Source organism: Lipotes vexillifer, unplaced genomic scaffold, assembly GCF_000442215.2.
Source record: "Lipotes vexillifer unplaced genomic scaffold, Lipotes_vexillifer_v1.1 scaffold577, whole genome shotgun sequence".
NCBI classification, from domain to species: Eukaryota; Metazoa; Chordata; class Mammalia; order Artiodactyla; family Lipotidae; genus Lipotes; species Lipotes vexillifer.
Genome location: NW_006781888.1, coordinates 407,563 through 419,402, shown reverse-complemented (window position 1 = coordinate 419,402; position 11,840 = coordinate 407,563). Strand labels below are relative to the sequence as shown.

Below are 11,840 nucleotides of genomic sequence, written 5' to 3'. Positions count from 1 at the left end.
GCGGGCTGCACAGGCTCCCCGGAAGAGGGGTGGGGGCAGTGACCTGTGCTCGCACACAGGCCCCTTGGTGGCAGCAGCAGCAGCCTTAGCGTCTCCTGCCCGTCTCTGGTTTCCGAGCTTTTCTCGCGCCCGTCTCTGGAGCTCCTTTAGGCAGCGCTCTTAAAACCCCTCTCCTTGCGCACCAGGAAACACAGAGGCAAGAAAAGGTCTCTTGCCTCTTGGGTAGGTCCAGACTTTTCCCCGGACTCCCTCCCGGCTAGCCGTGGCGCACTTACCCCTTCGGGCTATGTTCAAGCCGCCAACCCCAGTCCTCTCCCTGAGCTCCGACCGAAACCGAAACCGAGCCTCAGCTCGCAGCCCCGCCCGCCCCCGGCGGGTGAGCACACGAGCCTCTCGGGCTGGTGAGCGCCGGTTGGCGCCAATCCTCTGTGTGGGAATCTTTCCGCTTTGCCCTCCGCGCCCCTGTTGCTGTGCTGTCCTCCGCGGCTCCGAAGCTCCCCGCTCCGCCTCCCGCAATCTCTGCCCGCGAAGGGGCTCCTAGTGTGTGGAGACCTTTCCTCCTTCACGGCTCCCTCCCACTGGTGCAGGTACCGTCCTTATCCTTTTGTCTCTGTTTATTCTTTTTTCTCTTGCCCTACCCAGGGACGTGGGGAGTTTCTTGCCTTTTGGGAGGTCTGAGGTCTCCTGCCAGCGTTCAGTAGGTGTTCTGTAGGAGTTGCTCCACGGGTAGATGTATTTCGGGTGTATCTGTGGGGAGGAAGGTGATCTCTGCGTCTTACTCCTCCGCCATCTTGGAAAGAGTCCCAGTTTCTGTCTTTAAAAAAAAATTGTAAAGGAGGCTAGGAAACAAGCATTCAGCACCTTCTCTGGAGCAGTGTAGAGGTCTGCAATAAATCCATAGAACTTATTGTTGTAGCTTTGACCTTTGAAACAGACCAATTTACTTTTCTTTCTGTAGGGTCTAATTCATTAGACTCCTGTTATAAAACTTTTATTGGAGAAGTTGAATCATAGAGTCAACAAGAAAGAACGGATTTGTTGATAAGTAGTATAAGTGTCATAATGTGAAGAATAAAATGCTACAGACAAAAGTATTTATTTCCTGCTTTTAGATGTGAAACAGCTTGAAAAAGAAAACAATACTGCATTCCCAGTGATGATAAATTTCAGTTTTGCAAACTACAGTGGTTTGGCATGGTTGCTGTATTGGAGACATGATTACTAATCTGTATTCTAATGCACACACATGTAATACATAGGTATGCATTTATATATGGATTTGTGTATGTGTGAATACGCTTTCTATACATATCTTGTTTTTCTTTTAATTATTATTATTATTACTAATATTTATTGAGGGCTTAATACAAAGTTCTGGAGAGCTCCAGGCACAGGGCCTACCAAAATTATGGATGAAAGAAAAGCCCTTCTCATGAAACTTATAGTTTGGGGAAGAAGACAAACGAACAAATAATTCATGTATCAGTTGGCGATGAGTGGTAGGGAAAAGTATCAAGCAGGGAGCTAGATGGGAGAATGATGGTATGGGGGTCTGGAAAGACTTGCCTGATGAGGTGACATTTAAGCAAAGACTTGAAAGAAGGGAGGGGATAAGGAGTGCAGATGCCTGGGTAAATTGTAGTATTTTTGCGTATGCCGAGGGGGCAGGGAGTGTGAAGGCTCTGCTCTCCTGTTTGGCAAAATCAGAGGAAAGTAAGGGGGCTGGTGTGAACTGAAGATGGTGAGTAAAGGGGGAAGGGATAGGAAAGTTGGTCAAAGAATTGATCAGGTTGATGTGGAAAATAGGCTACAGGTGCTCACATTTGTGAGTGAGAAGGGTTAGTTCCCTTCGAGAAGATAGCGGGGGCTTGAATTAGGGTGCCCCTAGGTTTGGATGTGATAGGGCATTCTCGGAGCCTGAATAGTTTGGAAGATAAAGCTGACAGGATTTCTTGAAATCAAGATAGATGCTTTACTTACATCTATATATGTGGGGGCCTCAAAAGTTTAAATATCTGAACTCTTAAACCTCAAAAAGAGTTGTCGGAAGACTGTATCTGAATCACGTGAGGAATCTGGACATTCTATTTCATCTCAAGTTACGTCCCGACAATAGTTTTCTGTGGAGTATTCTTGGCAAATTTAATTGCAAACTTGCCCTGAGCAGCCCAGATTGTTAATTTCAATGATCTGTAGTTTACAGGCTACACTGTTGTTGCTGTTGTTTTTAACTCCATTTAAAAAATTAGATTGTGGGCTTCCCTGGTGGCACAGTGGTTGAGAGTCCACCTACCGATGCAGGGGACACGGGGTCGTGCCCCGGTCCGGGAGGATCCCACATGCCGCGGAGCGGCTGGGCCCGTGAGCCATGGCCGCTGAGCCTGCGCGTCCGGAGCCCGTGTTCCGCAACGGGAGAGGCCACAACAGTGAGAGGCCCACATACCGCAAAAAAAGAAAAAAAAAAAAAATTAGATTGATATTTTCTATAACATCAATTGGAACTTCTCTTTTCTATTATTTCTCAATAATAACAAACAATTTTGTGCTATTCTTTATAAATATGACGATCTACTTTGCACATTCTCTCAGTGTTGTGAATAAATCCATCCCTTCCAGGAAACTTGAATTTAATTTAATTTCAGTATTCAATTATAATTTTTTTATTCATAGATCTTGGACTTTAGTTTCTTTTATCTGTGCTCTATTCTTAGGTTCCTATCCTCAATTCTTTATTCAGGAAGAAATGAGACTCATAAGAATCCCATAACTTGGTCAACCACATAAAAATAGTTGAGAGAACTAGAATTTTAAAGTGTGGATATGCATTTTAAAATATGAATTTTGAAATAGATATGCACAAAGTAGCTAATAATAGCAAACACTCATAATGGGCAGCTACTGTTCTAGGTGCTTTTATGTATTTTAACTCATATAATCGTCACAATAACCTCAAGGGGTAGCTGATATTAGTATCTGCAATGTGGAGATGAGGAAATTGTAGCATATTGAGTGTAAGTAATGTGCCTGAGGAGCCTCACACAGTGGATAAGTGGTATTGCCAGGAGTTGAGCTTTGACTCTGGCTTCAGAATTCCATATAACACATTATGCACTGGACTTCTCTTCAGGTTGAAATAGATTTAAATAGTTTGAGAGATTTTGTTACAGAAATCATGAGGGGTTCATACACATTCGTTCATTTCAGAGAATAGCACAGGCAATGCTAAATGCTTGCTTTTTTATATTGATTATAAAAAGAGGTGGTAAGAGGTGGCTGGTGATTGTATACATTGTATGTTACCTGTGACAAAGGCATAATTTCTTATTAACTAAGTCTATTGTCATGTTTCTTTTTAGCTTCGCTGTGCTACTGAAATGGGAACCAAGTGTCCTCAGGGTCTTGTCTGTGGGAACATTATTTATCTCTTCAATACATAGCTATAGGTTTGCATATGTTTAATTTCAAGATGTTAAAGGCTTCTGGATAAGACTCTGTGTGATTTCCAGGCAACGTCCTGAGAATGTAGGAGAGAATTACAATTGATTTAGACCTGTGAGCATTTAGTCCGTAGACTTTATTACCTGGAAGTTCAGAAAGAAAAACATGTCTATAGCTTCATTCCATAGAGCATAGCGTGAAGAGAACTTATTTTAGATAATGTAGACAAACCACAATCTGTTGGTTTTGAACCTCAAATGTTGTGTTACAATAAGCCCCCCACTTCCAACACTCCCCAAAACACACTACGCTATCCTTGACTTGCGGTCCATCTTCATTAGCAAACAAAATGGAGGAAAATATACTCAATATAAAAGTTCCTCTTTCCTTTCCTTGGTACATTTGGTCCAGGTACTAAGATGCCTTCTCTTGCTCCAGGTCAGAAGTAGTTGAGGTTTCTTCCTGCTCTTCTGAAATCACTGCTGACAATTATACAACCCACAGTGATTTTGGTCTCATACCAACTCATGTGATCTAGAAATGGTCATTGGTATCCACAAAAATGTAGTCCTGATTCTCTTGTATACTTTCAAATTGGCTTCTGGCTTCTCTCTTCTGCTGTATAGTCTTACCCTGCAGCTAGTGTCTTATTCCTGGTGTACCATTTAGAATTCCAAAAAGATTTGTAAGATTTAAGAAAATGAGAATGAAGTCTTAAATAATTAAGAATATCCTAGAAATAATTGCGTTTACATGCACATATCTGATTATATGGCGATATTTGAATTCCACTTGATTTGAAAAAGAAAATGCCAACGTTTGTGACATAACAGTTCCACCTATGTTTTTTCTTGACAGTGTTTCCACAGACATTTTACATGCATCATTAAACAATTAGCGTTACTTTCTTTGTCAGTAGGAAAAATAAGTCTTTAAAACTCAAGGGCCTCAATGGTCAAATACCAAGTCAATGATCTCTTATCCCCTTCAGCATGTTGAACTCATTTTAATTCTAAGCCATGCACTTTTACCACATGAAGGGCATTGTAGACAGGCGGCTCTTAGCTTTGTACTGATTGCAAACAAATATATTTGTAGGAAGCACTACTGTGAGATCTTTAAACCAATATAAAAAAACAACAGTCGGGGTCGTTCAATTCCTGATATGTCTAGGGATGTTTAATTTGGTCTGTTTGGCTGGTCTTGTTAGATAAGAATAGGCAACTGGGATGTACAAACATAAAGACTCTTTAGAGGACAGGAAATGCCTTTAAATGCAAACAGCCATGAATACGTACACCTTGGTGCTATGAAGATATAAAGTAATGCATATGTTCATTTAACAATTACTTATCTTGTGCCAGGTACTGTGTTACGCATGAGAGACGAAGAAAGGAAAAGACATCTCTCATTCTAGTAATTTACAGTATAGCACGTAGACAACACTACAGTGTAGGTGAAACAATAATGGTGTAATCTAAGAATATCAAACCAGCTGCTGGAATTATAGTGATAAACATATTATTACCCAGATATTGAGGGCCTAATGCCAAGGGAAATGGAAGATTTCTGGTACAACTTAAGGTCAGAGATGCAACATTGAGAAGCCTGATACTTCTGTGATTTAGATATGAAGGAATTGGCGAGCAAAAGGGAAGGGACTTACACAGCCAGGTTGCTTGAAATTCAAAGTGGTACTGTGTTAGTGAATTGGCAATGCCAATTCAAGTGTTCTAGGCAGCAGCATGTACAAAGGCCTAGAGATGTAAAAATCATGAGGTAATTGGAGAATTGTAAATAGGTGATTGTTACTAGAATTTGGAATGTAATTTTTAAAGATTGTGAAATAAGAATGGCCAGGTAGACGAAAGCACAGATCATAAAGGAACTTCATGGAATATATATTGGGGTTTGCATATTGTCCTTTACGTTTGGGGAACATTTGAAGGTTTTCTAAGGTAAAGAATAGTTTGATCCTATTTACAAGTTATAAAGACCATTCCAACATTAGTGTGGTGTATGATTTAGAGAGAAATGACAGCTCCAGGTCAGAGTGTGTGACAAAATTCTAGGAGAGATAAGGAGAGCCTGTAGTAAAACAGTGGTTAGAGGTATGGTGTGAAGCCTAAATTGACTCAATATTTCATACTTTGTTGACATCTGGAAAATTGGGATGATCTTAAATGGCCTACCCACAAAGTCTGCTTCCTTTCTGCTTCTGTGGGCAAGGTACGCTAGCCAAAACTTGTCCTTATCAAGTGGACCAGGTACAGTTTCTGCTTGTCCCTGAAAGTGGGTTTCAGTTCCCTGCCCGCCTGAGAATTACTCAAACTAACCAATTACATGTTCTTGCGGGAACCAAGGGCCACCTCGACCTCTTGGTGCTACAAAGCTTGTCTCTCACAGCCCTGGTTATTCATTTCTTCCCAAGTGCAGCCCCTGTGGCATCTGGCACGGTGTGCAATGTCCTCTTCCCAGGCTGTTGAGTATATGTAACAAATAAACCTCTGTTGATCCCACCTCTTCAGTGTTGGGAGTTGTGTGTTTGGCATCCCCTGATAACTGTAGGGCAAGAATTCAGCTCTCACCGTTGGGGTGAATAGGAGGTGATCAAAAACAAGTAGATGAAGAGAATAGAGATTAGAGCTGTGCTGTCCAACATAGAAACCTCTAGCCCCACGTGGCTATCAAGCACTTGGAATGTGGCAAGTCCAAAATTGTTATGTGCTATACGGGCGAAATACAAATTAGATTTTGAAGGTTCAGTATTACCACAAGGGTATAAAAAATCTCATTAATAATTTTTTAATTGATTTCATGTTGGAATAATATTTTAGACATATTGTATTAAATAAAATATGAGAAACAGTAAAATATTTTTGAATGGAAATTAACTATTTATATAAATGTCTTATTGGGGGCCTGAAATACCTGACATTTGCAATGAAAAATGCAACAAAAATAATATTTGGTATTAATAAATATAATAGGAAGCAATATATTGTATAATAGAGTGCTTCATTTGTGGAAAGGAGATCTTATCACAAGAGGTGAAGTTGGAAATAAAGACTCGTAGAGAATTCAGATAAATTTTCTTGTTATTTTTAACTAGTATCTTTAAGCATTGATTTGTTATTACATGTATCTCTTCATTAAATTTTATGACTTTCCTTTGAGGGAGTTGTACCTCTAGACCTGATATTCCTGATAGAGGATCTGTTGGGTTGCAAAAAATTTGAAGAGAGAGATATAAAGAGAAGATAAGGGGAAGATATTCTACTAGATAAACTGAGGATTAAGTAGGTAGGAGGAAAAGGACAAAGAGACTTCAATAGAAGGGACTGAGCTGGAATTATTTTGCTCTGAATGTTGATCAGAACAATAGCAGGGAGTCATGCGAAATTTATTTTTGAATGATGATGGTGAAGACAGTTTCTCATTTTAACCAAATACAGTTAATTATATGTTTAAGATATATATGTTTTATTATTAAAGGGAATAGAAAAACATATTCTTGTCTGATGAAAAAAAGAGATAGTGGTTTGAATATTATGTTATTTCTGTAACAAACATGGTCCGGCATAACTACATTAGGCAATGGGCTAAGTTGTTTAAATATATTCTCATTTAATATTTACAGTGACCCAATGAGTAATACTTTATTGTCTCTATTTTACAAAAAAGGAAACTCTGACTCAGGGAAGTTCCACAAATTGTCCGAGGCCACATAGCTTGCCTGAGGCAGAACTGGGATGTGAACCCAGATACCCCAAGTCCACTCTCATAATTTCCTGGTTACACTTGTTATATCTTTGGAATTCAGGGAACATGTATAGAGCGAACCAAGTCAAAGGGAAGGAAATAGATTCATCTATAGGTGAAAACCTTGGATTTTAAAGGAGAAACAACATTACTCTAGTGGCCATACCAGCAGTAATATTTATTCTGAAGAAGTGAGAACCGAAGATATGTTATGCATGTACTACATCAGTTATTTAACAATTTCAGTAAAAGCAGAGTTCTCTTTATGTTCTCCCCACCCACCTCATTGGCTCACACAAGAAAATATTCATTTGCATATATATACATATACTGAACAAACATATGTACCTATGGCCAAGCTGTGTTCCTACAGTTGAAGTAAAATCCTATATGCAAGACTCTTTGATATTTTCTTTTTGAAATCATTGGCCAGCATTGTTTTTGAGGGACCTCCATCAAGCAAATGGTTAATATCTTATCTAGCCACCAAAAGCAGGCTTGTAAGATATTATTCGAGTGTAAATTGTTTGCATAATTAAAAATAAATCGACACCCATGGTAAGCAGGTCACTTTATATCATATTAAAACAGCGAGATAGAAGAACAAAAACTCCATTAGTTATATGTGAACGGGTTTGTTGAAATCAAGGCAAATAAAATCTCTTATTGGATGAAGAACTATCTTTTTTGTAGAAAAAACTACAGTGTTAGAAGGAGTATAAATTTTTCTCACTAGCATTCTTCTTTGTTGCTTATTTAATTGTTTTGAGGCCATTGTTAAACACAAACAAAATTTGTTTTTGTATGAGATTTGTAATATAATTTTTAGAGGCTGGTATTTGACAAGCATATATTAATATATTTTGATGTAGGGTTATAATCAAATATTGTTCCTTTATTAATGTAATCAATGATTATATTTGTAAGTTAGGCAGTTGGAATAAAGAAAAAGAAGGAAAGAGGAGAAATACTGGCTTATTTAAAGGTTTTAGGAAGTTCTTTAAAATTTTAAAAAGTATGTCATTCAAGACCACGAAAGATAATTTATTTAGAGCTAAACTATTGCCTATGCTAAATATTGAGTCAATAGTTCTGAAGTAGTCAGTGGGTAAAAACTGGGAAAACCAAGATATTCTTAAAACTAAAAATTTTCCAGATTTATTATAATCTTCTCAAAGCCCAGAGTCCCTCTAAGTAGTTTACTGTAAGAGATGAATTATATAATTAAAATTTGTTTTGTTGTCTTCATTGTCAATCTTAGTAAGAAAAATGTGCATACTGATTGAAATGAACCAGGGAAGAAAAAAAGACTAGTAGAATTTGTGGGAATTTTGCTCCCAGCTATTTGTAGGTAGGTGAATGATACTGTATACATTATTTAGAAAAAATAAGAAAATGCAGAAAATTAGTTACATTTAAAAAAATCTGGTGATAAGGTAGACTTTGAATTTTATGAATTTTACTCAGTATGAAAAGTATCTCCCCTCTTTTCTACAAATATCTCTTTTTTCCCACTTGGAAAAAAAAATGTCAATCTCTACTTCACGAAAGAAAAAATTAGAATGTAACTGGAGGAAACTAGTGAACAAATAAATCAGAAGTTAGAGTTCTAAATACACAATTCTTATGATTTTAGTGTGCTTTAATGGAATGCTATCAAGCACATGCTCACCTAAGTAACAATAAGGTGGAGAAACTGAGCCTCACACTGAACAAAGAACAACAAAAGCAACAGTTTTGTGATTTGTATCAATTCATACCCAAGAAAAATCTTAACATTTTCTGAAAAAGATCAAGAGCCTTTAGATGCAGTGGGAAAACAACAGAAAAACAAAAATCTTAATGAAGTATAGATCCAAAGGTGAATCCTGTTTCTTGATTCTCTTTTAGATCATACTTGAATTGTTTGCTTAAAACCACAAACAACAAGTAAACAGAAACGATGATCTTCAGTTTCCTTTGAAGACATTGAATTATGTCAAGCATGATTGCTCAAATTATAGGAGAAAGTAATATTATTTACAGCCTATAGAAAAATTACTCTGGAGGAAGGATGGATTGATAGGTAATGCTACCAAAGCCACTTTGAGTTACTGTTCCACTGAAATTTTACATTCATGTATCATGGAAAAGATTAACAAAACTTTAACATACCTTCATTGACAAATGAGACAAAAATCCTCCAAATGGGAGAGTAACCTATAACTCTAAGACAGGAAGAGCATCACTTCTTCTCTAGAAATTAATTTTTGGATGGCATGGATGAGAAATATGGTTTAATTTAGAGAATTCATGGTGTTTAAAGAGGTTAAGTTTTAGATTACATTTCTTCTGTTAAATAGGCATTAAAAACGTAATATTTTGCATTAGTATATGTACTGACACATATAAAAGTCCATGCTTTAAACGATTGACATGTACTACATAAAAGGCACAAGTGCCTCTCTCTACCTGTAAACACATATTGGTATTTTCATTCCATGTCTTACCAATAAAGTTTTTTTTCTTCTGTGGATAGTGAAAAAATATATGAATACTACGTTATTGTCAAGGTGGAAATACCTAGATTAATAGTATGGTAAGATTTTTACCCATGGAAAGATGGCCTTACACACAGTAGTTAATATTATGCAAAGTATGCACTTTCTCATTCATTTTCCCCCCAAATCTCTGATAGCCGCTGTTGGAACCATAAGCAAAATTCACTGAGAATGGCATGCCTTGCCAGATAAAATACTATTGTCAGTGAATATGGAAATTTTCAGATAGTCTCCTCCTATAAGAGGGAAACAGACCAAAAATGTGGGAGGTTACAACTTTGCAACTTCTTTAGCAAGTCAAAGAAATTCATAAAGATGAGTAACAGAGGAAAACATGTGTGGGCTATTTATTTGAGTAATAAATGCTCAAAATAAGAGTATAGGATTATACTTATAATTTCATAACAAAAACAAAATTGTTTTTAAATTAGCAAGGGAAAATGTAAGCCCTTAATTCAGATATTGGGTTACTACTAGCCTCATTTACAGATATCTCAGTCATTATCTTTTCCTCAAGATTCTAATTTGTTTCTTGCATATAATCAGTGTTCTCAGTCAAACATAGTTTCTGAAACCTTATGGTCAACAGAGGAACTGGGCTGTGTTATGATCCCCACACTGGAAACTGGGTAATGCCACAACACCCCACATTATTTCTCAAAAGTCACACAGGGATTGATGCTAGTAATTGCCAATGAGAGCATATATAACAGTTTTCATTTTATGAAAAAGATAGAAGGAGATTTATTCACACGATCCTCTGTTGACAGTCACAAGTGCATTAATGGGATAAAAGATGGGGGGTTTGTTTTTCTGTTTCATAGTAAAAGTCAGTATCTTGGGAGCCTTGGTTCTTCTCTCCAGTGCTATCTCACTTTTTGTAGCTCCTGTCTCAGCCATGATGGGAGAGGCTGCCCCAGTCTGTGTAGCAGTTTGGACAGTTCCACATTATGATCTCGGTAGTAATTAGAGAGGAAGGTTCTAGACTGAAATGTGAAAAGAAAAAGAAGGCAAAGGAAGCTATTAGTTCATTAACTGAGATTGCGCACATTTCTTAAGAAATTCTACTACACTAGGACCGGCTATAGAATAGGTATTTCTTTGTATTTTTCTGCAGATATCACTCATTTTTACCGTTAGAAAATATTTGGCAGAAGTATAGCTGTAAAATAAAAATGGGTCCAGGTATAACTTACGTGCCTTATACAACCACTAAAACACCTATTTATTAAGGGATTGCTGAAGTCTATGCAGGGAGAAAAGTTGATAAGAAGTATATAATACTAAAGAAGAATGAGGTACGTAGGGACCAGATGTGGTACCAAATCTACAGAAAAAACATCTATGTTTTTTAAATTGGTCACTTTATGTAAAATTGGGTCATAGCATAAAGATGAAAAATGAACATAATCACAAAAGCTGAATTTCATGATTAAAGAAATAACTTGCAATTTATAAAATGTTTTCTATATTTATTCAGGACCAAAACAGGTTTTTTGAAAAATCATTAAGCGTTTCTTCTTCAAAGATATTATAAGGTCTCATTATAAAGATCATTATAATGATCTTTCCTGTGATTCTTATATTCCTAACCAAGCTGCAGTGATGGGCCATTTTTAGATGAATGGTTTAAAAAAGGATTATCAGATATATCTGTGGTTTTAGTTTGTTTTATTTCTGGAAGACAGAAAACTTATAATTGGTCTTTCTCTGTGGATGTCACTTACCTCATATCAGAACCCAATGAACATAATTCTGTGTCTCTTTGATAAAATAGTAGAGACGAACATTTTTCCTGTGAAAATATAGGTAGCAATGGCCCACGTATCGGTTTCCATCTGGTCAAAGTTACACCATCTCTCTTAAGCCCTCCCAATATTTTAGCACAAATGAGTCTCTTTCTTCCTAAAACTCCCTTAGCCACTTTTGTGTGTACTATGGAAATGGACTTAACATAACTACATTTTGTCTTGTACCATTCACCAGGAATTTCATTACATTTCTACCCTTAAACCAGATTGTAAACACTTCAAATTCTGGATAAGATTTTTATAGAAGTAGTGGAATTTTATATTGATTTCTTGGTAGATTAAAGTGATT

General features: G+C 37.1%; 1 protein-coding gene across 1 annotated transcript in view; it reads right to left on the bottom strand.

The window, feature by feature from the left end:
- Positions 1-10,564: 10,564 nt before the first annotated feature.
- LOC103087464 (bifunctional heparan sulfate N-deacetylase/N-sulfotransferase 4) overlaps positions 10,565-11,840 on the bottom strand; it is a 281,711-nt gene continuing 280,435 nt past the window's right edge. The window contains exon 14 of the mRNA XM_007454855.1: positions 10,565-10,726. Within this exon, the coding sequence (XP_007454917.1) occupies positions 10,607-10,726 (120 nt within the window). The 3' untranslated portion in view covers positions 10,565-10,606. The remainder of the gene's footprint in view (positions 10,727-11,840) is intronic.